Source organism: Trichomonascus vanleenenianus (genome assembly GCF_965637985.1).
Source record: "Trichomonascus vanleenenianus strain CLIB 3782 genome assembly, contig: TRVA0_035S, whole genome shotgun sequence".
NCBI lineage: Eukaryota > Fungi > Ascomycota > Dipodascomycetes > Dipodascales > Trichomonascaceae > Blastobotrys > Blastobotrys vanleenenianus.
The window spans coordinates 52,920-80,053 of NW_027481852.1; the positions used below are offsets into that span (position 1 = coordinate 52,920).

At 49.5% G+C, this 27,134-nt stretch overlaps 13 protein-coding genes across 13 annotated transcripts; 6 read left to right on the plus strand and 7 right to left on the minus strand.

Moving 5' to 3' along the window:
• Nucleotides 1-623: 623 nt before the first annotated feature.
• Nucleotides 624-2,093, plus strand: RSC58 (Rsc58p; the record flags this gene model as incomplete). The annotated part of the gene is made up of 1 exon (XM_076686261.1): nucleotides 624-2,093. One exon carries the CDS (start codon nucleotides 624-626, stop codon nucleotides 2,091-2,093), a length of 1,470 nt encoding a protein of 489 aa, XP_076539469.1.
• A 310-nt stretch (nucleotides 2,094-2,403) lies between these two features.
• On the minus strand, nucleotides 2,404-4,362 carry SMF2 (NRAMP family metal ion transporter; the record flags this gene model as incomplete). Its single annotated transcript, XM_076686262.1, has 1 exon — nucleotides 2,404-4,362. One exon carries the CDS (start codon nucleotides 4,360-4,362, stop codon nucleotides 2,404-2,406), a length of 1,959 nt encoding a protein of 652 aa, XP_076539470.1.
• A 2,269-nt stretch (nucleotides 4,363-6,631) lies between these two features.
• On the plus strand, nucleotides 6,632-10,361 carry POM152 (Pom152p; the record flags this gene model as incomplete). Its single annotated transcript, XM_076686263.1, has 2 exons — nucleotides 6,632-9,230; nucleotides 9,289-10,361. 2 exons carry the CDS (start codon nucleotides 6,632-6,634, stop codon nucleotides 10,359-10,361), a joined length of 3,672 nt encoding a protein of 1,223 aa, XP_076539471.1.
• Nucleotides 10,362-10,551: 190 nt separating this feature from the next.
• BMT6 (25S rRNA (uracil2843-N3)-methyltransferase) lies at nucleotides 10,552-11,490 on the plus strand (the record flags this gene model as incomplete). Its single annotated transcript, XM_076686264.1, has 1 exon — nucleotides 10,552-11,490. The coding sequence occupies one exon, from the start codon at nucleotides 10,552-10,554 to the stop codon at nucleotides 11,488-11,490; it is 939 nt and encodes a 312-aa protein (XP_076539472.1).
• A 174-nt stretch (nucleotides 11,491-11,664) lies between these two features.
• RPL22A (60S ribosomal protein eL22 RPL22A) lies at nucleotides 11,665-12,174 on the minus strand (the record flags this gene model as incomplete). The annotated part of the gene is made up of 2 exons (XM_076686265.1): nucleotides 11,665-12,027; nucleotides 12,163-12,174. 2 exons carry the CDS (start codon nucleotides 12,172-12,174, stop codon nucleotides 11,665-11,667), a joined length of 375 nt encoding a protein of 124 aa, XP_076539473.1.
• Nucleotides 12,175-12,656: 482 nt separating this feature from the next.
• Nucleotides 12,657-15,668, minus strand: MIL1 (putative lipase Mil1p; the record flags this gene model as incomplete). The annotated part of the gene is made up of 1 exon (XM_076686266.1): nucleotides 12,657-15,668. One exon carries the CDS (start codon nucleotides 15,666-15,668, stop codon nucleotides 12,657-12,659), a length of 3,012 nt encoding a protein of 1,003 aa, XP_076539474.1.
• A 513-nt stretch (nucleotides 15,669-16,181) lies between these two features.
• Nucleotides 16,182-16,676, plus strand: TRVA0_035S00650 (GNAT family N-acetyltransferase; the record flags this gene model as incomplete). Its single annotated transcript, XM_076686267.1, has 1 exon — nucleotides 16,182-16,676. The coding sequence occupies one exon, from the start codon at nucleotides 16,182-16,184 to the stop codon at nucleotides 16,674-16,676; it is 495 nt and encodes a 164-aa protein (XP_076539475.1).
• A 309-nt stretch (nucleotides 16,677-16,985) lies between these two features.
• On the minus strand, nucleotides 16,986-17,873 carry TRVA0_035S00672 (uncharacterized protein; the record flags this gene model as incomplete). Its single annotated transcript, XM_076686268.1, has 1 exon — nucleotides 16,986-17,873. The coding sequence occupies one exon, from the start codon at nucleotides 17,871-17,873 to the stop codon at nucleotides 16,986-16,988; it is 888 nt and encodes a 295-aa protein (XP_076539476.1).
• A 198-nt stretch (nucleotides 17,874-18,071) lies between these two features.
• Nucleotides 18,072-19,121, plus strand: POS5 (NADH kinase; the record flags this gene model as incomplete). Its single annotated transcript, XM_076686269.1, has 1 exon — nucleotides 18,072-19,121. One exon carries the CDS (start codon nucleotides 18,072-18,074, stop codon nucleotides 19,119-19,121), a length of 1,050 nt encoding a protein of 349 aa, XP_076539477.1.
• Nucleotides 19,122-19,240: 119 nt separating this feature from the next.
• RPD3 (histone deacetylase RPD3) lies at nucleotides 19,241-20,623 on the minus strand (the record flags this gene model as incomplete). Its single annotated transcript, XM_076686270.1, has 1 exon — nucleotides 19,241-20,623. The coding sequence occupies one exon, from the start codon at nucleotides 20,621-20,623 to the stop codon at nucleotides 19,241-19,243; it is 1,383 nt and encodes a 460-aa protein (XP_076539478.1).
• Nucleotides 20,624-21,597: 974 nt separating this feature from the next.
• HUT1 (UDP-galactose transporter HUT1) lies at nucleotides 21,598-22,593 on the plus strand (the record flags this gene model as incomplete). Its single annotated transcript, XM_076686271.1, has 1 exon — nucleotides 21,598-22,593. The coding sequence occupies one exon, from the start codon at nucleotides 21,598-21,600 to the stop codon at nucleotides 22,591-22,593; it is 996 nt and encodes a 331-aa protein (XP_076539479.1).
• Nucleotides 22,594-23,070: 477 nt separating this feature from the next.
• TRVA0_035S00760 (uncharacterized protein) lies at nucleotides 23,071-24,384 on the minus strand (the record flags this gene model as incomplete). The annotated part of the gene is made up of 1 exon (XM_076686272.1): nucleotides 23,071-24,384. One exon carries the CDS (start codon nucleotides 24,382-24,384, stop codon nucleotides 23,071-23,073), a length of 1,314 nt encoding a protein of 437 aa, XP_076539480.1.
• Nucleotides 24,385-24,921: 537 nt separating this feature from the next.
• FRS1 (phenylalanine--tRNA ligase subunit beta) lies at nucleotides 24,922-26,685 on the minus strand (the record flags this gene model as incomplete). The annotated part of the gene is made up of 1 exon (XM_076686273.1): nucleotides 24,922-26,685. The coding sequence occupies one exon, from the start codon at nucleotides 26,683-26,685 to the stop codon at nucleotides 24,922-24,924; it is 1,764 nt and encodes a 587-aa protein (XP_076539481.1).
• Between the last annotated feature and the right edge of the window lie 449 nt (nucleotides 26,686-27,134).

Consider the following 27,134-nt stretch of genomic DNA (forward strand, 5'->3'; position numbering starts at 1 on the left):
GCTTTAGAGTACAGCGTATGTGACCGCAATTGAATTAAATAATGGAGATGAAGTGTAATAGTTATGCTAAAAGAGATAAGAATTCGACTGTATCTTACCTTTGTTGAGTATATGTATTGCTATACCTAAGCCTTTGCTCGGTTGAGTGTATGTACAAGCACCGTAGTGGCCGATATTGCATGTGGTTACCGTCAAATCATCAGAGACTTCCCACCAGGATAAAGTTATATTTCAGGAATTCAATTCACCTATTCAATCACATTACGGTCTCTATAGGATGAAAGTTTGCGTTTTTTTGGACTCATCCAATGGTGAGTATCAGTTAGAACTAGGCTACCATACCATTGGCTTTACTAAATGGCTATCTAGTCTGACCAATCAAGCCCCATGAAGCCTATTCAGATATCCTGGCCAGTTTGCACGCCACAAGTCCGACGCGGAGCGTCGCCACGGGGTCTGGGGCTGAGCCCCAGGAACGCCGCACCGCGCCGCATACACTGCGGCCTTGGAAAGTCCCAACGCGCGCGCCGGCGAGAGGAAAAAATTATTTTGCGGCGGTTCATTTTTTCACTTTCGACACACGAAAATACGGCGACGCGTCGCAAAGAGAGATATCTCCAGCCATGTCGGATAGGAAGGAGCAGTTCAGCGAGTTTCTGAGCGACTATTTTGCCGTGGTGATGGCACACGACCTTGGCCCGGTCGTCCTCGAGGCCGAGGTTGTTCCAGAAGACAATTCGACGCCTGATCCCGAGGAGTTTGCGGCGAGTGAGGTTCCCAAGACGGCTATTTCCAAGAAGCAGGACGTGTATGCGTCGGACATATACTCTCTGTACCACGACCTCAAGCTGGCGATTGTGTCAGAGATGGTCAAGATCCCAATTAATAGCCCGCAATACCAGCGGCTGGACGGATTCTTCAAGTTCCTAGTGGACCTGCTGCTGCGCGAGGCGCACCGGCTCGGGTTCATGCAGCAGAGCACCGTTGAAGAAGACATGGCCAAGACCGAGGAGGGCGACTTCGAGAACGAGCTGTTCCGCGGGCTTGTCCGGGTATACACAGACTATGCGGAGTGGACCGAGGAGGCTTACAGTGTCATGACTGAGAGCACACCGCTGTTCTCGGTGGGTAATGGCAAGTCGCCCATTGACTATCGAGATACTGAGGTGCCGGGCCATTTCAACACGACGGTTATTTTGAACCACCAGACGGGCAGTGCGCCAACGCAGATGATGGCCAATGTGTCGCCGATCATGCTCAAGTACCCGCACCCGTCGATGCCTCCGACGGAGATGATGAAGTCGTTTGTGCACCCGGTGGGGGCTAACTTGTCGGCGACGAAGTGGCTTAAGTTTGACGGATACACATCTTATGCGCCTTTAAGGGATGATGGGGGTGTAGTTATGGACAGTGAGGCTTCGAGTGCGGTGTGGTTTGAGAAGATTGCACAGAAGCGCATGGTGACGGAGGAGGAGATCAAGGAGGCTGCCGAGAAGCGGATCAAAGAGCTTGAGGGGATGCTTTCTAATGATAAGATGGATATCGACAGGCCAGAGAGCAATGGTAATGACGACAACAGCAAGGGCACAGAAACCACTAATAACGAACAGCAATCAGCAACTAGCAACAATACAGCAACTTCTACTGCTGCTACTACTACTAACAATAATGGCGTTTCTAACACTACGATAAAGACAGAGGACGAGTCTACGGAAGAGCCGGATCTCGTTGGTCTGTTTAACTGGCGGCCGAACAGCTTTGTCGATGACGACGAGATTGAAGCCGCCAAGGCAGGAACAGAACATCAGCTGGCGAGCCAGCTCATTATCAAGCTACAGACGCTGCAACGTCAGCGGTTAGCTCGTAACGACAAGACAGAATTCGAGATCTCTCCTGAAGAGCGAAAAACGGCGATGAAGCTGCAGAACGTGCTGGCTAGATTAGTGGGCGACCGCGGAGCGTTGAAGATGTCTCTTTCCGGGGATATTCCGGTTCTCCAGTCGAACTACAGAGGTACTCTGCCTGCGCCAGAGATGAAATCGTCGCGGCTGGCGTCCATCAGAGGGTCGAACCGGCCCTCGCGAAGAAAGTAAAGTATTTATATCGTCATATATTGTTCCATTGAATGCTCCGTAGCCTTGTTTATCATGCTTTCAGTCTTTGGGGTGCATTTGGGGGACTGTTGCCGCTGGGGCTGCGCTCCGCGGAGATCTGGCTGATGAGACTAAGGACGGGGGTTTGGGGGCAGAGCCCCCAACTACGGGAGCTCGAGGGCTGGCCCTCGAATGAGACTCGGGGAGAAGTAGCAATGGGGGGACCAGTTATATCTTGATACGTCCTATATTTATTATGTAAGCTATAGTTGTCAGATAGAAGCTTGATTTAGAAATGCTAATGGTTAGTTTATAAATGGACATCTGCGCCCATTGCCATGGAGATAATAAGAAACAAGTTGAGTGCAGACACAATGAGGAAGATGGAGATTGCAATAACATTCGTCCACCACGAGTTCGACATATCGACGAATTCGGGGCCAGAACCAGACAGCGTGTCGCTCTCGAGGGTACCGAAACTGTCAACGCTATTGACACGCCTAATTGAAGTGTAGTCCTCGGCAATTGTGCCACAATCGTCATCATCATCGTCGTCATCGATGGGGCCAGGTCGCTTGGCAATAACTGGAACCCGCATGATCTTCTTGCTGGCCGTGAAGAACAAAAGCGGTGCGGACACAAATGGCAACATTAGACTGAGCACGACCTGGCTGGCGTTCAAAACATCGGCTAGGCCCTTCCGGCCCACAAAGATCGCCACGGCAAAGCAAGGAGCAATGGCAATGGCCCGCGTAATAAGCCGCCGGATCCACGGCTTGAACGACCAGTGAAGGAACCCTTCCGACACCATCTGGCCCGACAGGGTACATACGATACCGGCAGACTGGCCCGAAAATAACAGAGCCAGGGCAAACACGGTACCGGCAGCAGCACCCAAAAACTTCTGGAGCATCTCGTAGATGCTGAACAGGTCGGCGTCGACCGCATCGTCGGGGGAGTTCGACAAAGTAGCACCGGCGACAATAAGAATTGCTGCATTGACAAAAATGGCCACAGTAAACAGGGAGATTACAAGCTCGGCAATTGAGTAGTTCATAGCGTACCGAATGGCGTAGATCGACGGCTTGTACCGGAGAATTTCGTCTGAAGACTCGCTTTCTGGCTCGTAGTACCCGTGTTTGGTGTCGTACTCCCGCAAACGAGGCTGGACGAGGCCAGAGCCAAGATAGAGACTGTGCGGCATCACAGTGGCCCCGAGGATACCGCACGACAAATATAGGCCACTAGACTGGAATAGCTCCTTGTGGGGCAGGAAGAACCCTTCGAAGATGGCGCCCTTGTCGACGGGACCAATCTTTGCAAGTTCGATAGCAAAGCAGACGACGACGATAGTGACCAGTCCAGCAACAAGGTACTCAAAGTACCGCACAACCTTCAGAGGGCCGTTAGGCTGATAGGCCATGAGCACGAGGAGCACATCAATGACGGTCAATGCGACGCCCACCGCCAGCGGAATGCCAAACAGAATGTTTAGAGAGATAGCCGTGCCCACGACTTCGGCCAGATCAGTTGCAATAATAGCAATTTCAGCCAGGAAATAGATGGAGATGCAGAGCCATCGCGGAAGGTGATCGCGGCAGTTCTGGGCCAGATCACGGCCCGTCACGCTCCCCAGCTTAGCGCACAAAATCTGCAGGAAAACAGCAAACAGGTTGGACACAAGCACCACAAACAGCAGCTTGTACTGGTACAATGCGCCGGCGCTGACTGCCGTGGAGTAGTTTCCTGGGTCCATATACGCAACGGAGACCATAATGCCCGGGCCAAAGAATTTGGCATACTTGGAGAGGCTGTGCTTCATGGAGCGCCAGGACCAGCGCCTACGAGGGTACTTTTTTCGGCCAGAGCCGGTACTGCTTCGATCAAAGAAGGGCGTCCGGCTGTCTACGTTGGCGTTGCCCCGTTCTTCGGCCCAACGGCCCTCATCACCATCGCGGGACGAACTCATTGATTGAGACCTCTTACGCAGTGGAATTGACACTGATTCGCTCCCTGGACCGTCGTCGTCGTCGTCACTGTCGCTCCTTCCAAAAGCCTGCTCGGGGGTATTGTCGCTATTGCGTATATCCAGGGAGCTGCTGTTTGGGTTATCCTTAGAGTTTGGGCTGTTCCTGCCCGAGTCCCCGCCCGAAGTTGAAGTTTTGGGCGAGATGTCGCTATTGGAAATAAGGTCGTTGTCCAGAGGAGATGGGTTCTGGAAGTGGCCGAGCTTTCCCTTTGGATTGGGGTCCTTGGTGGGGCAGTTCATTAAGCTTTACTGGTTAAATAGCCAACAGCAAGGGGCGGGCAAAATGTAGCCTGACTTTACCGTAAATATCCCTCAAAATATCGTTCAATATGACCCGATACTCAAGGTGGAACTTCAATCAAATCCAGCTCTGCCGTTTAGAAAGGGACTAAAAGCGCTTTAAGCCGATAAACAAGGTGATTCCAGTAGCGATGTAGTAAACTATAGGTTTACTTGTAACGGTTATAGTATAGTAAACTCAAAAAGAGGGTATGTTCGATAGGCTTGGTTGTAACAAATAGTTTAAATCCAGTGCATATAATAAACCCCTCGGAGAATGATGGAACCCCTTGGTGAGTGGTTGCAGTAGTAGCTGGATATGCTGTAACGGTGTGCGTACGCACAGTTTTATTTAGTGCGGGCGGTTACCCCATTTTGCATATGTAATGGCGGGATGTATACGGGTACCTACGGGTACCTACGGGGAGGCATTCCAAGCCACTAGATATTCTAACCTAAAAAATTACATATGATACATATACCTATAATATGTATATAGCTGTTCCAAAGGGAATAGCAAAGTGAATATCGTAATCTTTGGTTCGTTTCTCACAGAGCCTTGCCCGAGAGACGTGAGCGGCTCATCCTCTGGAAAGCCGAGTTGTTCCGGTTTCCGGGAATTTCTCGGACATGCGCGGCTGAGTATCGCGATAGGTTATGCGATAGGTCGTCGAATGGAACAATCAAGATCCGAATACGAAATATGTGTACTGACTGTTACGTACTTCGCATAGTCAATTGAGGGGAATAATAATAGCAACGCTTGCGGTTACAAATAGTCCTTCTTGCAGCTGAGTTAAGCAGAGATTTTGTCAAATGCGTATTTTTCTAACCTCTCCAGTGTACTTCAATAGAAATTGTAAAACAGAATTAACTGGCCCAGCCCCCAAACCTCTCGTGGCTCCGCTCCGCTCCGCTGAAGTCAATTGACCTGGCTACAGCATCTCCGCGAAGCGGAGTCCCAGGGGGGGGGGGGGGTTTGGGGGGACTGGTCCCCCCATGAGTACTCCGTTGCTCCAATGTACTTTGGGGGCCAGCCCCCAAACCCCCGTGGCTCCGCTTCGCGGAGGTAGATGTGCTTGTATTCAGTTAGTCCTTTTCTTCAATACGTTAGCAATTGGCTTAGGTACTGGTAGTTCCTTGCACTGGCAATCTGTTATAGCGTAATGCTAGAGCCGGCTTGTATATTCAAATATTGTTGTAAGTGCTTTTGCTAGCCCTATCCACACTGTTAGATCAAAGCTAATTATTTCCCGATATTATTCTACCTGTAGATAATTCACCTACCGGTATAACGTTAATCGATATTATTATGAACTGAGCTACAATTAAGCAGCTTTTACGTCGATTCCCATGCTGTACCTGGTAGCACTAATAAATCGCGGTAGGGCTTTAACTTCCTAAAAGATGTTTTCCCTGGCCCTCCAGGCATACTCGATTCCAATGGCACCCTTCCAATCTGTGATATCAATGACCACAGCTGAGAATACCGACCCCTCTACTTTCATTTGATTTGTTCTACCAGGTATGAGAGATATATTTGAATGCCTCATGGCATTAGAGGAATTGGATACAAGCGATCGTGTTACACATTGATTGTCAATATTACAGCTATCATTCTAACCGTTGTACTAGCAGTTACTGGCATAAGTTAATTAGCCCCCTACCTGGTACAATATCCTCAACCCCACCTCATAAATTTGCTTAATGTTGAACCAAACTTTGACATTCCAGGAGGATTTAGCCATACATTGATAGTTACATTACCATACTACATTATGTGTACAATTGGCCAATTGGCTATTAACTAACCCAGCTAATTGTGCTCTTTTCTCATTTCGATAAAATTGGTTGTATAGCACCGAACCACGGTGGTGCCATATTTTCCTGATTGATGCTACCAACTAAAGCATGCTATTCTAGCGGTATATCCATACCATGAGAGAAACGTATTTAACGAATAAGATCTCGAAATATTCAAAGCAAACAATGTTAACAACCCTTAATATAGCGAGGTAGCGTGAGCCGCACTATCACGTGACACTGCATATATTTTTCCTATTTTTCAAAACAAATTAAGCAGTGATAGATACGCACTCATTTCACCACACACGTATATATACGCGGTAGAGACCTTTTTTCTACTTTCTAATTGTAAAAAAAGGGGGGTCGTGGAGTACCTGCTAGTGTGTCTTCGTGTAGAGTGGTACCGGAAACGCAGAAATACAAAATGGCCACTGCGAATCGGACCTCGCGTCCGTGGAGAAAGGATGAGATCAAACTAAAGCCTCTTCCCAAGTCTCAGGGCAATTCCTCGCCCTTAATTCCAGAATCATTCATAGAGGTGGGCCAGCAGCGGCTCATTGCAGTGTCGATTTTTGCATTGATCCAGTCATTCAAGCTGTACGACCTGCTCTTTCGTACCTCCGGATCGTTTATGCTCAAGTACACAATCATCGATACTCTGTTCATCTGGTTTCTGCCTGTGTTCCGAATCCCATGGCTTACGTTCAACTATCCTTCGACAATTGTGCAGATCTGCCTCATGACTCTGTTCAACGTGTTCCTCGGAAGCAATGCCATCTCTCTTACTGCTCTCTTCGTGTCTGTTTGGAAAGGCATGTTCGAACGCGAATTGTCTATTTCTGGAGCTAAGATCAGGACTAAAGATCTGTACGATAGCTCAACGCACCTGTCTGGTCGGTACACTGTGCACATTCTGCCCGAAAGCACAGCTCTTCTCAACCCTACTGGAAAGTCCTACTGCCTGGGCGGGAGCGATTCGACTGTTACCATCCCAATTAGACTGAACGCCACTGATCCTGTGTTCATTGAGCTACAGCGATTCGATTTCGAAACGCAAGAGAAAACTTCGTTTAATTTCACCAAACGTGAAATCAAGAAGCACATGCTCGAAGTCGCCCCGGAGTCAATTGAAGGGTCAAAGCTGAGCTATGTGAGCCTACCAGTGACTCAACCGGGCCTTTACCGTCTTGGCCGGGTCATTGACACGTCGAATATGGACGTTAGACTGTATAGAGTCGATGTCATCGTTCCACGGTGCCCGAGCGCCTATATTGTCAGCGGCAGCTCTGATTCGCCTTATGCTGACCGGTGCATTGGTGATACAGATGCTCCTAGACTCGTTGTTAACGGCGTCCCGCCAATGAGGGTGAAGTACAGCCGCTCAATCAAGGGACGAGAGGCTGTTTTCTCCGTCCAGAGCGTGCAGCCAGAGAACTTTGTATCTCCGCTGGTGTCTGGAGGGCTCCCAGAGTCTGGATATATCTATAGAGGCGAGACAAAGCTTGATTGGGCCGCAGCACAGACGGTTGAGGTAGACATGGACACTACCCTGGGCACTACCGGTGAGTGGATGTACAGCATTGATGAGATAGAGGATGCCTTTGGCAATGTCATTGACTACTCCAAGTTGTACGACTCGCGTGAGGACGCAAAGCTTATGATGTCCAAGAGCTTGAGCTATGGATTTATGGTGCATTCGCGTCCTCAGGTTCATTTCAAGGGTTGTGACGCCGAGACCCCAATCAAGCTTGCCAAGGGTAGTACTGTGGGCCTTCCACTGTACTTGACTGGCAGTGATGCCAACGGGCCATTTACTGTGACCATTGAGCGGTCCTCCACTCAGGATGGCCCCGAGGGCACTCCTGAAGTATTCGAGCATACGTTCAGCGGTCAGAGCGACAGACTGGTTGTCAAGCAGCCTGGCATTTACCGACTCAAGAGTATTAACGGACGGTTCTGCGCTGGCGATGTTGTTGAGTCTTCAAGCTGCCTCGTGTACATCCCACCAGAGCCAACCATGGACATTGACTTCAGCGAGATCAATGATCCATGTGCCGGTACCATTGGTATCTCGTCTGAAATCACACTCACTGGCACCCCGCCATTCCGTGTCGCATACCGAACTCTGAAAGATGGCAATGTCATCAAGACTGAAAGTGTAGACATTGTTCAGAGCCGATACCACCTTGATTTCCGACCTGAGGAGGCTGGTGAGTACTCTTACGAGTTTTTCAGCCTTGATGACTCTCTGTACAAAGCGCAGAAACTGGTGGGTGACTCTTTCCGTATTTCCCAGACCGTCAAAGCTCTTGCTGGTGCCTCATTCGTGGAAAAGAATCCAAGACGACGATGCTGTTCAGGCGATACAATCAGCTTGCCAGTCAAGCTTAATGGCGAAGGCCCATTTAAGATCAAGTATGACATTATCCAGGGTGGCTCGAAGCGTACTGAATACGTCGAAAAGGACATTACTGCACAGACGTTTGAGATTGTCACGCCACCACTCAAATACGGTGGCCGGTACACTGTTTCTCTCGTGTCGATTGAAGACGGCAAGGGCTGCAAATCTCTACTGAATGAGAACGACGCGGTCATTGACGTTCGACGACAGCGTCCAGCGGCTGCGTTCTTGCCGGTTGATGGAAGTATGAGCATCCGGTCGCTGGAGGGCCACACTGTGGGACTGCCATTGCGACTAAGCGGTGAGGGCCCATGGGACGTCGTGTACCAGCACGTTGATTCAACCACTAATGAGAAGATCAACTCTACGATTAAGGTGTCCAAGGCAAACGGTGACGTGATTCGAGTCAACAAGAAGGGTAAGTACTCACTGGTTGATGTCCGAGACGCCTATTGCCCGGGTGAGATTGCCGACACTGCCAACAGCTTTGACATTTCTTGGTACGATAAACCGCGAATGTCTATCCCAGATTCGAAGTCGCTCACTGCTAGGGGAGAAAATTACTTTGTGCGAGACTCTGTGTGTGAAGGAGGTGAGGATGTTCTTGAAATTGGATTGGAAGGTAAATTTTTTTTTTTGAAGTGATCTGAGAACGACTGATACTAACGACATTTTTCTAGGTGCTGCTCCATTCTCGCTGTTCTATGACATTAGCGGACCAGTCAGCAAGATGAACCAACACATGCAGGTGGCCACCAAGTTCGCAAGTATCCGAATGCTAACGCCGAAAGCCGGTACCTATAAGTACACATTCAATAAGGTTGCTGACGGTATTTACGATCTTTCGGATATGGGCCAGATGAAATCCATCGTTGTGGAGCAGGTTGTCAATAAAAGACCATCGTCTGGCTTTGTGAACCGGGGTAAGGTCTACAAAGCTTGCGTCAATGCCGATGAGGATGATCCAAACCTCGAGCCAATTCCAGTACAGTTTTCTGGCAAGCCGCCTTTCTCACTGACCCTTGCCCTCAGAAGCGAGAGTACCGGCAAAGCTGAGCAATTCACGATCCAGAACATCCAGTCCACCACGTACAACCTCAAGAGGGTGTATAAAAACCTTTCGCTTGGACGGCACACTCTTTCGATCGTCCAGGTCCATGATGGACAAGGGTGCTCTCGTGAGATTCTCAACGACGAAGAGAACGTGTCAATTATTGTTGCTGACGTTCCAGAGTTGGCAACCGTCAGTCATAAGCAGGACTACTGCGTTGGCGACCGGATTTCCTTCGCACTTACTGGTCTTCCACCGTTTGAGATCACCTACGAGTTCAATGGCAAGAAACAAAAGGCTTCGACCAGCTCGCCATTCTCTCGACTGGCTTCTCAGCCGGGTAACCTTACCCTCATCTCGCTGTCAGACAGCGCGTCGAGCTGTGCTAAAGACCTTAAACGGAAGCAGCTGCGAATCCATCCTGTTCCATCCGTCCAGGTATCTGAGGGCATTTCTGTTGTCCAGGACATCCACGAAGGAGACCAGGCGGAGCTTATCTTCACATTCACGGGTACACCACCGTTCTCATTTACATATACGAGAAGCGAAATGGTCGGCCGCCCCCCACGTCCAAAGGTCATTGAGACTCATTCCGTGACTGATGTTTACGACTATGAGTATAGCATTTTCACCAGCATGCAGGGTATTTACGAAGCGATTGCCCTCCAGGATGCTTACTGCTCGGTATCAAACAAGCACTAACAATTATTTTTATTTACGCCCCCCAATTTACCCCAAAAGCTATATAATAGAGTTATGTAACAAGAATGAAATACAGTAGAATTTTATCATCATTTGCGATACCACTGTAGTGCACCGGGTAGTTAGTACTGAGTGATGAGGCGTTGATTGATAAGACAGCCGCACCCCGAAAAAAAAATTACGACAGACGATGACTTCGAGAAGGCTTAGAAAGGCTCAGCCAAAGCCAAAGATAGATGTTGTGAGCCAGCAGATACTGGATCTCTTTACTATTGCATTCGATAGGACATTCGCGCTTGGAAATGAGCTGCATACTCGTATCCAGGCTGTGAAGGCCCATCTATTTGACCGGGATTATATGACAGCATTTGGAACACCCGAGAATCTCGATGCCTACGTAGTTCGATGGTCGCCATCCAGAGCAATCGGGTATAGTTCGCTGTTACAGTCGCTCAAGCCAGTGAGCGAACTTTTCCACCGTCTCAAAGAACAGGAGAAAGCCGCCCGAGTGCTGTGTATCGGTGGAGGGGCTGGAGCAGAGATCGTCGCCCTCGGATCAATTGCTCTGTTGAACGACGCAGTACCGGTCCAGGTCACTTCTGTTGACATCGCTAAATGGGATCCTGTCGTTGACAAGATTGTACACTACATTGCAGGAAACTGGTACGGCCGAGATGTGTCCTTGGAGCAGGCACTCGAAGCCATTAGGCTGGATGGGAATGAGTCTGCTTCCAAGTTCTCAGTCAAGTTCATTAACCATGATATTTTGACGCTACCTGAACAGGAATTAGACCTGGGGAGCCTAGATCTGATTACTTCTATGTTCACTACTAACGAATTATTCGCTGCATCAAAGGCTGGAACAGTGCGATTCCTCCAGTCTCTTGCAGCATGCAAATCAGGGACTCTGCTATTGCTCGTAGAGAGCGCAGGCTCCTACTCAGAAATCCAAATTGGAGACAAAAAGTTTCCAGTTCAGTTCCTTATCAACCATACGCTAACGGGGAACAACACTTGGAGACTGCTAGAAGGCGACGACTCTAGGTGGTACCGTGTACCAGAGGGGCTTAAGTACGAACTCAAACTAGAGAATATGCGCTTCTTCTTTAGATTATACGAGCGCGTTTAATACAGTCAGACATTGAGCCCTAGTACAACTTTAGAAAATGACATTTAGCGTTTAAATACCTTTAACATGATATTGAGCGCAAATATGACTGTAAGTGATCATCAATTAATGTATTCATCATTAGTCCATCAGCAATAAATATGGGAAAGAAAAAAAACTCTATTAGAAGTACATTTACTCCTCGTCTTCCTCCTCCTCCTCCTCATCAGAGAGGACAAGGTTGAAGAATCGGAGCTCGTAGACGTTTCGGGAGGAGGCAACAACTCGGAGCCAGTCTCGGAGGTTGTTCTTCTTCAAGAATCGCTTGGTCAGGTACTTAACGTACTTGCCAGAGAACTTGGTGTAGGAAGCGATGGTGATTCGGTTGCCGGATCGGGAGACCTGGACAAGGTCACCAAGCTGGCCGACCTTGCCCTCGACCTTGATGTTCTCGTTGAAGAACTTCTCAAGGGCGGTGACATCAATGATGTCGTTCTCAGCGTTGGCAGAGACGTCAACGACGAACTTCTTAGCAATCTTCTGGGACTTCTTGGTCTTCTATATAATACAAATGTTAGCCATCAGCCTACCGCTCTTTTATTTCTCTTGCCAGTCAAGGGAACTAAAAGTTCATTCAAGTATTGGATTCAAGTCCAATGAGCAGCAAAGCGAAGCTTAGAATTATTCACATACAACTGGAGCCATTTTTAATGTCGAGGTATTTTTTGACTTTTGAGTGAAGAAGTTCAAATCAGTTCCTCCAGAAGCGAATTAATAGTTTGGAGTTTGAAATTTTCAGAGTCAAAGGTTCTAGTGGCGAGCGCACGCGAGGGTATTTTCACGTGACCTGTGACTGTTTTTCTCCCATTTCAGCCGCATGCCCAATTAGAGCCGCACATCATTGCAATATGCGACATTGAACATAGATTAGCGACATTGCTTGTACACAGTACAATTCTTCTTATCGGTACTGTCGTATCTCTTACATTGATTTATTGTTTGTGGGTCCTGGTCAAGCGGAGCTACCTTCTGTAACCCGCATGGAAGATAATGCGTTTACCTGGATTGTTGGCTCGTACCTGAAATCACTCTACTACAGGCAATAATAGGGAATGATTTCATTTACTTCTCTATATATTTGGGCATTAGTTAGTCGTTAGTTTCATAAAATGATCAAAAAATACAATCTAGTTTGGTTGTGTGGAACGACCTGCTGCATCATCGCTTGAAGGGCGGGCATCAGCGCTGGTGCGGCTGCTGGCAATGGTGTTAACACTTAATGGAGTTGGAGCTGGTGTCGGTGGATTGGGCGAAGCCCGCACTGAGATATCGACATCTACCTCGTCGAGCTTGGAAACCTGTTCCTTGGCCTTATCTTTTTCCGAAGTGCCAGGGACTACGGCCTCAGTGTCAACGGTCGTCTCGGAACCTTCCTGATTAGATCTTATAGAGTCGACCTGCTCTTGGATCGCATCTAAATCAAACATAACATCGCCAGATTGATCGTTGACTACAGCCTCCGCCTCGCCCATCTCTTGGCCACCAGCAGTATTCTCCCACCACTCCTTCTTCTTCGGGCGAAGCCATGAAAAGAGCTTCTTCTTGGAGCTCTGGCCCTCGATCTTGGTCGCTTCCTCCTCCATCTGCTTCCGTGCCTGATTGAGCTCTTCCTGGAGCTCTCTCTGCCGCTCTCGCTGCTTTTCTGGATCGGGGTCCTCAATTTCGGTGAACTCTTCACTAAAAACTTCGAACCCGACCCTTTTGAGGAGCTTAGGGATACTCTTTCGGTACCCCATATGGCCATCAACCATTTCTGTGTCGTCAAAGTTCTCTACGTTTGCCACTAATTCGACGGGAGCCAGTCCAGCAACTCGACCGAGCCCGCCAGAAGTGGCTCTGAACAAGTACCCAAGGATCCAGTCCTTTCGTGAGAAGCCATTAACAAACCGGCCAGACACCACAGATCGAGCCACAGCAAACTGGTCCCGCTTGACAACCACAGGGGCACCGAAAATATACACATCCTGGACCAAGCCGTATGCTCCGCGTCGCGCCAATTCAACCAAACAGGAGTAAATGAGCCGTGCACCAAGGGAGAATCCAACGAGCGTCACCGGTCGTACCCCGAGGTTACGCTTAATAAGACTGTCGGCGAGGATGAGCCCTGCAGACCACGCTCGATCCAGCGAAACGTTCCAGGGATTATCCAGAAGATAAGACAGCTTCGCCAGGACCATTGGAAGCTGGATGGATGCCATGAGTGCGGTAAGAACAGTCTGACCCAGTACCTGCTGGATACTCTGGACTAGCACCTCAGTGGCTAGAATATTAATGGTCTGGCCCATCGACTGCAGCATCTCAGGCTCCCATAACACGGAGAAAAGATCGCCCATAATAGGATCCACAGTTGAGAAAGGCAGTCTGACATCGTCTTCCTTGCCCGACATCCATCCCGATACGGTGACAATGGTGTTGACTCGTCTGTTGTTATGCAAAGGTCTGAACTCGAAAGTCCTGACATGGCCCATTCGAATACTCATACCTTTAGAACCAATGTGAGCGCCCACAGCAGCACCAGTTGTCGTAACTACCGCGGCACCTCCAGCACCAGCGAGGAAACCGCTGGTTCCGGTGATCCCAATTGTAGTGAAGCCAGCAGCCAGACCGGCGCCAATTACTGGTGCCAACAAACCAGCAGACAACCCAATGACAAGTCCGCCTCCCAGGGTTGCCAAACCAACGTACATATACTTCTTTTTAAGCGCCTTTTTCCGGCGGTCTTCCATGATATCGGATTCGTCCCAGACCTGTTCGGAGCCTTCTTCAATCTCCAGTGCGTCTGTGACTTTGCGTTCGAACTGGCAGATTTCGAGGTCTGTCACGTCCAGGGCCGCGGCCACGTTCTGCAAGAACGAGCGTGAGCGAGAATCGTACGTCGAATCAGATATTAATACTAGGAATAAATCGCACAATAGCGTCCACCTGATGTCGATAGACAATGTCTTTTCATTTTCAATATCCTCCGGTCGCTTGATCTCGAGATCCTGTGCATAAATTCTTTCTTCCTCTTCCGACTCCTCAGTAGGGGCGTCATCGCTATCGGCCACTTTTTCTGTGCTGCTCACGGAGGTAGATCTCACGGAGGCAGGTCTCGAAGATCTCATGGAGGCAGCTCTGGAGGATCTGACGCTAGCGGCGGGCTTGGCAACCGGGTTCTTGACCTTTGCCGACTCCATTAATGATGGAGTGAGGTCCTCAGGCATAACCCCGTGCTCGAAAAGCTGCTCTATCATTATCTGCTCTGCCGGTGACAGATCCATGTGCGCATACAACCTGATCATCATCTGCTGGGCCCACATGTTCATTGACTCCATTGACGAAGCAAGGGATTTCATTGCCTTTCTGCTTGCCTTGAGGTGGCTAAGCTCCCTCGTCATGCGCATCATAACCACTTTACACAATCCCACATATGCGATTCTCTGGGCGTCTGTGAGCATATTCTTGGTCGCCTGGAGTTGGTCCAGCGGATTGCGATTGTATTCATCCTCGTCAAACAGGAAGTCTGCTTTCTCGTCAATTGAATTGACGCTCTTTGTATCTTCGTCGTCGGCCAGCCGGGTGTACCCTTTAGATGCCATAACTGCACCGGTCGTAGTCAGCTCTTCTTCCTCAGCGACATCTTCGTTCTTATGCACAACAACCTTTCCCCTATCGTCGTAAATCTCGTAGCTGCCGACAGTCTTCATATCCTGCCATTCCTGCTCTTCTGGGTCCGGCTCTGGACCGTGGTCATGCTGCTTGCCAAGATCCCAGAATGCACTCTTGAGAGTTCTCTGATGTGAGGAACCCGAGACTACCTTGCCTTTTCCTTGGTCCTCATTGCCGTGGGGTACCTGGGCGCCAAACAATTCTTCGACCGGCGAGTCCCTGGACTCCACTAATCGCTTCAGAGAACCAGTTGACTGGTTCAGATTCGAATGCTGGATTACGGTCGGGAGAGCCCGGTCATTATTATCCCCGGATTTCATGATGCTGTCATCCTGCCGTAGTCGAAACTCCAAAATGTCTTCTTCAGCATTGAACTCGTCAAACCCCTCAGACTCCGGGGTGGCTTCGCGCGTACCAGCACCAAGAGGGCTACTCGGGAGTGGCTCGAGGTCCCTGAGGACCGCGCGAGAATTCGAGGCACTGTGCTTCATCGAGTACGTGGAATACGTCGTCTGATCGGGGTCGTCGTTATATGCCGGGAGGTATCCCGATTGTCCCTTGCTTTGCGATTAGCCCCCGGACGGCATACGGCTGAGACCACTAATTATCCGCAGATTCCCCTTGCCCATTGGATAGATCACCAACGAGCCTTGGAATCGAGGTTAATTTTTTTTTTCATAGGCGGCTTTAAAATGGGTTATTTAGGTCGATTGGTTAAGCAGATTCCAAAGAGTCATTCTGAACGTGCTTATTGCTCGAATGTGGTTAATGGTGACCAGAGCTCGAGTCATCGTGTATTTAGCCGAGAACACGGCACCAACGATCGGTGGATACGGCACCAAAAGTGACTAAATGGCTGCCACTGTAGCTCACAGGTATAAATGAAGTAGCAGTTTCCTTCATCCTCAAGGCACAGAAAAATGACAGTTGAACGATTTCCAGTCAGAGGCGATATTTCGCTTACTCCGCTGAGGAAAAGCGATGCGGAGGCCATAAAAGATGCCATGAATGACAAGCGCATCACGGCCACCCTCGCCGGGCCACCATATGATCCGTACACCATAGAGCATGCCTACGAGTTTATTGCCTTGGCGGAGAACAAGACATATCGAGGCTCCAAAAAGATCTGGGCCATTCGAAATGGTGCCGATGAGCTCATTGGTTGCATAGATATTAGACCATCTGACGATGAAGACACACACTTTAATCTCGTTAAGGCAAAAGGCGATGTGAAGGAGGCAGATTTCGGATTCTGGCTGCACCCAGGTTACCAGGGCTCAGGAATCATGACGGAGGCGCTGAGAACCATGATAGACCAACTTGGCATACCCTGGGGGTTCAAGGCATACACTGGCAGCAGTATGAAGGGCAATTGGGCCAGCAGACGGACATTTGAAAAGTGCGGCTTCAAGTACAGCCACGAAGAGTTGAATGGGATAGAGAAACAGACGACGAAGGAGAAGTTCGACGTGTGGCATTACAAGCTGGTCATTGAGTAAATAATCCATTCCCTCTCACTGAGCAATATGTTATAATCATTCAAGGAGGGGGGGGGGGGGGGGGGGGGGGGGATGGAAGGAGATAGGGATATACTTGGATCAATGGCTATTAGAAGTTTTAAGGTGGAATTTCGGGGGGCTATTTATAATTGATTGAAAACCACTTTCGGTATTGTAATGAGCCACTTCGGTAATGTAATGAAGCCACTTCCGAAACCACTTCCGTAATGTAGTAAAACTACTTCGGTAATGAAAAGAAATAAATAATCCGTAAAAAACGTAAATAATGCCAAGAGATTGAGTTTAAGATCACGAAAGTCTAAGATTGTTATACCAATTGTTGCACGTTTTATGACCCATGGAATTAATCCAAGCAGGTCTTTTGGCAGTGACTCCGCTATTGATTAGTTCTGTTTTAAGAAGACCACACACTCTGCAATGGTTACCCGATCCGAGTTTGCTTGAAAAAGTCACTTTTGAATTCAGCAGAGGCAAATCGTCTACTCCTCCAACGACGCGACGGTATTTCGGCCTGAGGTCCTGCCAGACGCGTTCCAATTGCCGCGCCTCTCTGTCCGCTTTTTGCCTGTTTTCAGGCCTTGTTCGGCGGTACCTTCCTGCCATGATGCGTTCACTGACTTCGACAATTTCGCGATACCCCGCAAGGAATTGCTTCGTCTTTTCGTGGACCAATATTCGCTTGCGTAGTGAATAGTCCAGTTCGGAGACTGCACTAATCAGAAGTTCCAACATTGGAAGCCACTTCTCATGCATTACTATGATCAATTGGACGGAATCGATTACTTCGTTAGTGGGACCCAGCGAGTCGCCTGTGGAATTAGTCCCCTTTGGAGAGGTGGACGACTCTTCTTCTCCGAAATCCCATTCATCTATCAGCACTCCGCTTTGGTCACCACCCACTAAAGAACTGCTATCACTTCCTTTGCTCGAACTGGGCACAAAGGGAGAGACTTTGCTATGACCAGACACAGATGGAGAGGGAGAGGAAGAGGAAGAGGAAGAGGGCCCTGGCTTCGACGACAGTAGGTCATTCCATTGACGGTTATTAACGGAGGTTTGGAGCCTTCTCACGGCATTGCTATCTGGGTCTTTGAACTCTGCCAGATGCTGCCCAAACCGGATCGTCCCCGACTTCTCTCCAAGTTCGTTAATATCTTGCTGGATCGATCTCGACATATTCTCTCCAGCCTTTCTCTGCAGCTATTCCAGGCACTCTCTCGTTCTTAGCTACCCGCGTTTGTCGTCCGAGTTCGCTGGAGATCCCCGGAGTCGGAGATAAGCATGTGTCCCGATCTTGAGTCACCGCTGCGGTATATATCAAACGGCTGATTCTGAACTAGGCGAGATTGCTTTCCATCGACGATACTCGTACGGATGAGACTCGTTCGCTCGTTTTCGACAGCCAGGGCGCTGTGCAAAGCGACAATCAAACCCGTGGCGGCCCTAGAGCACAAGGTGACTCCATTCTATACCCCGGAAGCGACGAAATCTCTCTACTCCCTGACCTGGGACACCCCTCCACGAAACGTGTGTGTCATCAAAAAGCCCTGGAATAAGAACGTACGAGCGGCCCTCATAGACTTTATCGGCCATGTCTCAAAAGAATACTCCGGCAAGGTGAACATCATTGTGGAGCAGGACGTTGCCGAAGAGATCCAGCCCGATCTCGCCGACGGAATCTCTCTGTATACGGGTCTCCCGAGCATCATTCACCAGAAGACAGACCTTCTGGTGACGCTTGGGGGTGATGGTACGATTCTCCATGCCGCATCCCTTTTTGCATCGACGCCGGAGATCCCTCCGGTGCTCTCTTTCTCGCTGGGGACCCTGGGGTTCCTGCTTCCCTTTGACATAAAAGACCAGGCTGAGGCGTTTCACTCGGTCTACTCCTCTCAATGTAAAGTAATGAACCGGTTCCGGCTCCAGTGTGATCGTGGTAACGAGCGAGTGCACGCAATGAACGATCTTACTATCTACCGCGGTTCGGACCCGCATCTGACAATGCTCGATATCTCGGTAGATGGGCAATTCGTCACTAAGGCCATCGCAGACGGTGTCACAATTAGTACTCCTACGGGATCTACGGCATACTCCCTTTCCTCTGGCGGATCAATTGTCCATCCATCCGTCTCCTGCATTTTGATCACGCCCATCTGTCCGCGGTCCCTTTCCTTCAGGCCGCTTATCTTCCCGGCCACGTCCAGGATCACACTGAATGTCGCACCTCAATCCAGGGGTAGGGTGGCTGAGCTGAGTGTTGACGGGATTCGCAAGGGTGCGCTGAGGCCTGGTGATGAAATAGTCGTTCAGGCCGAGAAAGGGCCTTCCAAGGGCATCTGGTGCGTAACGAGGACCGAGTCTGATTGGGTGCACCATCTCAATGGTCTCCTAGGGTTCAATTCCCCGTTTGGAAACATCAAATAACCAACTGCAATGTAATTCCTTGTACATAGATTGTAATTTACCAATACCTGCTCTCCGGCATACCAAAAATAATATAGCTTCAAATCCAAATTAAATACAAAATACACAAAAAAAATAAGTTAGAACTGCATAGCATCGGGGTCCTTGTAGCTAATTGAGTTAGTATTTTTGCCACCAGACTTGTCCTCAGCATCGTCGTAATACTCGTTACCAGGCACGACGCGCTCATCGCGGGCATATTGAGATCCACCTCGCGTGTCCTTGGCATCGGCCATGTCTTCGTCTTCGTCTCCCAGGTCCTCTGCGTCCCGCGGCACGTCCTGCATCTGCACCGACGGAGCAAACTTGGTCCTCGACAGGTTCTGAACGACTTGTGACAGCACCTTGGACAGATACTCGGGCGAATTGGCGTTCTGCATGTTCGACGGGCGAACCTCAAGTCTATAATCGGGGCCGTAGTAGTCGTAGTAATCGTTGTATGGAATGTCTGGGCCCACCAGCTTGCCAACAAGCAACCCAGTCTCAAAAGTCCACGTTCTGCTCACGTTTCGCATGGTATAGCCACCACCACCGACGACCAGGGTCGGCAGGCCAAAGCTCTTGACGTAGTTGATGCAGTTAGCATGCCCATGCATACTCAGGTTGAAGCAGCCGAGTCGATCTCCGGAAAGCGAATCACCACCGCACTGCAGAACCACGGCGCTAGGCTGGTACCACTCCATAATGGCCTTGATGACCGGCTGGAACACAGACTTATAGTTGGTGTCGTCAATACCGTCTCGGAATGGGAAGTTCACGGCATAGTGTTTACCCTTGCCTACACCAATGTCCCGCAGCTCTCCGGTACCCGGGAAGAACTCGCCGTACTTGTGGAAAGAGCAGGTCATGACCCGGTCGGTTGTATAGAATGCCTCCTCAACACCATCGCCATGATGCACGTCAATGTCAACGTACAAGACTCGCGGGTGGTACCTCAGCAGCTCGATGATGCCCAGAACGATATCATTGAGATAGCAGAACCCACTGGCCTCGCTCTTCTTGGCGTGGTGGAGACCACCGGCCCAGTTAATGGCGATATCGCACTTCTCACGGTTCAGACGCGCAGCACCCTCCATCGAGCCTCCGCCAGAGATACCGCAGAACTCGAATAACCCGTCAAACACCGGGCAGTCGTCTCCGACATTGAACTTGACCTGTTCCTTGGCGAACAGATCCATGTTGTCCGGGGTCACCCGGGACAGGAAGTCGACGTACTCGTCAGTATGGAACTGGCACATCTCCTGCTTGGTCGCAGGCTTAGCCCGGTAGATTTCCATGTCCTGGTAGAGCCCATAGTTCATGATAAGGCTGTGCGCCATTCGGATCCGGTGGGGCTTCATCGGGTGACCCGTACCGTAGGCATAGTTGCCTACGTCGGAGTCGTAGAAGTAGGCCACCCGCCTCTTCCCACCAAGCGGCTTGATAGAAATCGGCTCCAAAGGCTCGTTCGCTAACTCAACCATCCTCGTCGGTTCACCTTCAAGTGTCGCGAATAAATCGAAAAGATGTGAAAAGGTATGGGGGGTGAAAAGTCCCAACCCCCCAGCTCGCGCCACTCATCCACCAAACTCCATCCACCATACTCATCCATTAAAGAAGGTTCTACAAGCTTCAATATTTGCTGGTAAGCTTATACTGGTAACTGCAGAAATTTAGGATATGATGAAGCAGGTAGCTTTAATAATGCAGACACTTGAATTTTTGCAATTGAATTAGTTTTGGCTGGTGAAGACTCATTGCCCATAGTAGGCTGATACCACATCCTAGCTTCTACTATCGTTGTGATTACCTGGTAGAAACTCATGGGTAATCATTTACTTAGGGAGGCGTCTTATTGTTTGTGGCTGTAGCATTGGATTCAATCTTCAGTTCAAGTATGTTGGATTGGCTGATAATGGGACATTGCGCGGCTAGAGTTAGGTACCAGTTATAATTGATGGGAGCTCATTACTACCGGTACTGTATCTGCAATATTCTCAATTACAATAATATCTGCTAAAATGTTGCTATCACCGTAGACAATAGCGCTCATAGTAATATGACTTCGAATGGGATTACAGCAATAATGTATCTGTACTGTGTATACACTGCTTAAGCCAAATTGCAATCTATTGATTGTTCAATCATCCCCAAACCTAATGTCAGAATGCATTGATTAATTGTGGGCTACAACAATAATGGGTTACGATAGTACATTGTAGTAATAGGTAATGGTAGGTAATGGTAGGTAATGGTAGACAACCGCAGGTAATCATAGGAAACAGGCTTAACAGGCTTAACGAGCTTAGCGAGTGACAGATTAATAATTACGTAATCCAGTATGGATGCAATGACAAATCTGAGACAAACCAGGGGTAACAGCCGCGCATACATTACGTGTCTTGAAAAATCGAATTTCCCCGACCAGCTTGATCGAGGATACTAACCGCCAAAAAAAATGCTTCATCGGTCAGTAGTCGAGCTGATCCTGTGTGTCAGCGGCATCTACGCCTCGTTCCTGACATGGGCTGTGCTCCAGGAACGCATTTCCACTACGCCGTACGGGCCCGATAACAAGATCTTTCGAGCTTCGCTCGTGATCAACACCATCCAGAGCTTTATCGCCTCCATCATCGGCTACCTATACCTGACATACAAAAGGCGTCACGGGTCGGCAAAGAATCCAGTTTTCCCCGACATGAAGACTGTACAGCAGTACTTCGTCGTTTCGGCAGCCCAGAGTCTGTCGAGCCCTTTTGCATACGCTAGTTTAATGTACGTCGACTATTTGACTCTGCTGCTGGCAAAGAGCTGTAAGCTGCTCCCTGTTATGGCCCTACATCTGACAATCTACAAGAGGACGTACCCTCTTTATAAGTATCTGGTTGTCGCTTCGATTACTATTGGCGTATGCCTGTTTACGGTGTACCACCCTACTTCGTCAAGCAACAGTAGCGATGAGAGGAACTATATCGGCCTAGCTCTGCTCGCCGTCAATCTTTTCCTCGATGGTTTCTACAATTCTACTCAGGATCACATGATCCACGAGAACAAGTCTATCACCGGTCCGCACATGATGTGTGGGCTGAATGCTATGTCTACTGTTTTGACGGCTCTTTTCTTGCTCACGCCGTTTACTACTCAGCTTAGCGACGCAATTGCATTTATTTCCGAGCACCCAAAAGTATTAAGCGATATTGTATTGTTTGGCCTATGTGGTGGACTTGGCCAGGTGTTTATTTTCCACACTCTCGCCAACTACGGCTCTCTGGTACTAGTTACTGTGACGGTCACGAGAAAGATGTTTTCAATGTTGCTCAGCGTCGTGTGGTTTAACCATACGTTGAGCACGGGACAGTGGCTTGGTGTGTTTGTCGTATTTGGAGGCATTGGTTCGGAAGCATACATTAAATATCGAGAAAAGAAGGCATCGGCGCCGAAAAAGACGCAGTAGCTATATCTTTTTACCTTATGTCCGTAATTATAGAGGTATCAATTGCATTAATTTATTCTTCGCAGCTTGTTGCTATAGCTGGTCATCATAGATGACAATGAGGTATTGAATAATCCCATGTTACGTTCACAATTATACCGGAATTGATAACGAAATAATTAAAAATCTCCATTTATAATAGGTAACCAAAACCAATTGTAATTTACTGTCTATATAATTTAGCCGATTTATAAAACATTAAAAAGACCAGCTTTATGAATTAAAGAATCCTAAAAAATGCTTAGTGATGAGTGCCCTTTGGAAGATTGTTCTGCAACTGAGACTGAAGAGTCTGCAGTCGAGAAACATTAATGCCATACGCCTGGGACTGCTTGATCAATCGACCAACATTCCGCTGCAAAGAGCCCGTAATTGGAGATGTAGCGAGGTCAAAAGCACCGCCAACGACGTTGCCAAGCAAAACCTCAAGCCCGTCAGTCACAGACTGCGCAAAGGGACCCAGCAGGCGTTGCCAACAGCCTGGGAAACACCAAGCGTAAATGGGGCAAGTGCATTGGATACAGTTGCAATGGCGGTGTCAATCTGCGAGTCGAGACCGGTCAAGACAGCAGTCACGGCAGCGGCACCAGCTCGGTCTGGGTTGTGTCGATAATTGTTCGTAACGGAGTCAACATGCTGCTGGGCCTTTTGAACAGAGTTTCTAGCGCCGTCAAGGAGAGCAAATTGTCGAGCCTCAATGTTGATGTCCCGTCGGCTGTGAGAGCCCTTGTCCTTACCCTTAGCCTTACCCTTGGTGTCTCTTGGAAGGCTGTTCTGAAGCTGAGCCTGAAGGGTCTGGAGTCGGGACACATTGACTCCATACTCCTGAGACTGCTGGATGAGGCGAGAGATAGATCGCTGGAGAGAGCCAGTCAGTGGAGACGTAGCAAGGTCAAAGGCACCGCCAACCGTATTGCCAATGACAACCTCCAAACCGTCGGTAACCGACTGGGCAAATGGGCCGAGCAGCGCATTGCCAACAGCCTTGGAAACGCCAAAGGTGAATGGCGCAAGCGCGTTAGAAACGGTGGCAATAGTAGTGTCAATCTGAGAATCAAGTCCAGTGAGGACGGCAGTGACTGCGGCAGCGCCAGCCCGATCTGGGTTTTGTCGGTAGTTGTTGAAGACAGCGTCTACGTGCTGTTGAGCGTTCTGAGCTGAGTTTCGAGCCCCATCAAGGAGAGCAAACTGTCGGGTCTCAATCTGAACGTCTCGTTTGCCCTTAGCGCTCTTGGATTTCGGCAGGCTGTTCTGCAGCTGGGCCTGAAGAGTCTGAAGTCGAGAGACGTTCATACCATATTCCTGTGACTGCTGAATCAATCGAGCAATGTTTCGTTGGAGAGAACCAGTGATTGGAGAAGTAGCCAAGTCAAAGGCACCACCAACGACATTGCCGATGACGACCTCAAGACCGTCAGTCACAGACTGAGCAAATGGGCCAAGGAGGGCTCCGCCAATGGCCTTGGAGACACCAAAAGTGAATGGGGCCAGGGCGTTGGAGACGGTGGCAATAGCAGTGTCAATCTGCGAGTCGAGACCAGTCAAAACAGAAGTAACGGCAGCAGCACCAGCTCGGTCTGGATTTTTTCGGTAATTGTTCACGACGGAATCAACGTGCTGCCGGGCATTTTGAACAGAGTTTCGAGCTCCATCAAGAAGAGCAAACTGCCGGGCCTCAAGGGCGGCACCAGGAGCCGTGGCCGCGGCCAAAGCGGTGGCCAAAAGAACGTAGAAAACTGGCTTGAACTGCATTGCTTGGAATTGCGGTTAAAATGATTGAATAGATATTAATTGATGTTTTGGATGAAGATATCTTGATGAGGAGATTTAACCCTTATTTATACCTGTTAATTTGATTCCGTAGAGATCGAAGTAAGCTTTTCATGGAGAGTCCTGGTTCATTCATATCGATAATACAAAGAAGCAGTATTCCTTGTAGTCAGCATGCGTTCTGTCGGTTATCATTAAACTTTAACATCTGCGGAAAGGCGGACTTAGGGTTTAATGAAAGTAGTATTAAGCTTCGGTCAATCATCGCCTCACTAGGCCTTGGAGGTGAAACAGTGATATCGTTAAAACCGGTTTAATCGTTTGCGGGCGTTTTTATCTATTCAACGTCTGCGCCTTTACCGCGATTTGATAGACCTCAATTGAGTTACGCGATAATCTCGGAGCATCTGGGCCCACCATATTACTGGATCTAGAATACGCTCATATAATACAAGTAGCTTTGATAAGTGTTTTGAGAAAATTAATAGTTTCAAAAATGCTCATTCGTCCAAAATTAAATTACACAAACACCTGGATATCGAGCTCTAGACTGGACCCAACATATGGAATATCGTAGTTGGCCATGACCTCGGGATGCAGAACGCCGAGGGTGCCAATCTCAACTGGCTCCTTGCCCTCAGCCTCACGGAAGAAGATCTTGGCGCCTCGGCCAGGGAAGAAAGTGCCCAGAGTCGCCTCGTCGATCCAGTACCCTCGGTCGCTCTTGGCCGCGCTGGTATATGGAACTCGCAGCATCTTCATGACTCGGTCAAGCAAACCGTGGACGATCTCGAAACCAGCAGACTTGCCTGCGTACACAGCAGAGAACCGTCGAGCGTTTCGCGTTTTTCGCTCCTTGGTGGCATCCTTGAACACAACATCGCCAACCTCGAAGATCTTGAGCGGTAGGGCATGCTTTCGGTTCTCTCTAATCGTCTTGAGCAAGCCCGGCAGGAGCGTGGTTCGTACCACCTCATACTCGGTAGTCTTGGGGTTGGCGAGCTTGACAGCAGTCTTGCCATCGTCCTCCACGCGCAGGAACTTGAAGTTCTCATCGTGCGAGCACAAAGTCAGCGGCATAACCTCAGCCCAGCTAGCCATGGCGGCCTCTCGTCGAACGATATCCGACACTTTGTTCACCGGCAGAGCTGAGGCGACGGTATACGAGTCAGACGGGAAGGTTCGCTTAAGGTTGTTGAATCCGTAGCCAATGGCCAAATCCTCCAAAATGTCGCACTGGTGGAGAATGTCCGGACGCGAAGGCGGCACCCACACTTCTACGAGTTCCGGGTTGCTTGCTGGAGCAGCCCGGTGGCCCATCTTCTCGAGGAAACCACAAATCTCTTTGGCCGAGAGGGACAAACCCAAACATGAGTTTAGGTAAGCAATCTCGGCAGTGGCATGCCGTGGAGTCAAATCCGGGCAAATTCGCGACTCGTTATTGTGTGGCGAAACGATCTCAATTGGCTCCACAGTGAACGGCTCAGCACAGTACTCCGAGAACATGGCCACCAACTCGTTGATTACAATCTCAATCTTGGTCTTGTCGGTGGCGGTGACATCAATGAACACGTTCTTAGTGTCCAGCGTGATCTTAGTCCGCTCCGAGTTGATGATAGGTGGCATAGAAAGCACGCCATTGGCCTCGTCAGTGAAGAGAGGGTAACCCGGCTGGTCCTGGATAATGTGTAGGTACTTGCTCAGGTTCTTGTCAGACTCATAAAGCTCCATCAGCTGCGTACCAGTGAACTCCTGGGTCTGCTTCAGCGGCACGAACTTGATGTCCTGCGGCTTGGGGGCCCGGTAGTCGATGGTCGTGCCAACGATCTTGTCCGCATCGTGGGTGCCGATAGCGACCAAAGTTCGGTTTCGGCACAGGTTGGCATGCAGCTTGTCCTGGAGCGCAATGAACGACTCGTACCGCCGCTCATCGAACTTGATGCCCCTCAGGACGGCACCGGCCACAAACTGTCGGATCGGCTGGGTCTCCTTGTCGACCACCATCTTGTACACGGGCTTGCCGACCAACCGGTAGTCGGGCGCCTTATCTCGGCCCAGGAAGATGTTGAGGGCCCGGGCGATGCCTTCAATGCACAGCAGGTCGTATCGGTTGGCCGGGATTTCAATCTTGAGCTGCGGTCGCTCCCCGGCGGCGCACTCCTCGGTCGTGTCCTCGTCCAGCTCAATGCCGAACTCGAAGCACAGTTCGTCGAACTCCTGCGTAGAGTACGTCCGCCCGAGCCGCGTGAAAAGATCCTCCTTATCCACCGAAATAGTAGGCATTTTGGCTTCCTTTACTGTTCCTTATACACCCCGTTGGTGACTCAAAATTGTGTCGATTTTTCACTGGGACCATTGGAGCGGCCCCCGAATTTTCATCAAGGTCACGTGATAATGCCGACTTTTGCCTGCTGGGTTATGGAGGCCGCTAATTGGCAATTAAAAAGGCGACTGGTTGGTTACTTCTCGGCTTGGAGTTGGTTACCTGGGGCGCTGCCCCAGACCCCGTGGCTCCGCTACACGAAGTTGTGGAGGGGGGGTTTTAGGTAAAGCGGGTCGTTAGATACAACTACCTCCGTTCACCATCTCATCAATCGTGATAAATGAGATATTGTACTACAAGTATAGTACTCGTCTTAGAAGTAATTGGGGGGACCAGCCCCCCCAAACCCCCCTGGGGCTCCACTTCGCGGAGATATTGTAGTCATCAATGCGAAGTGGAGCCACGGGGG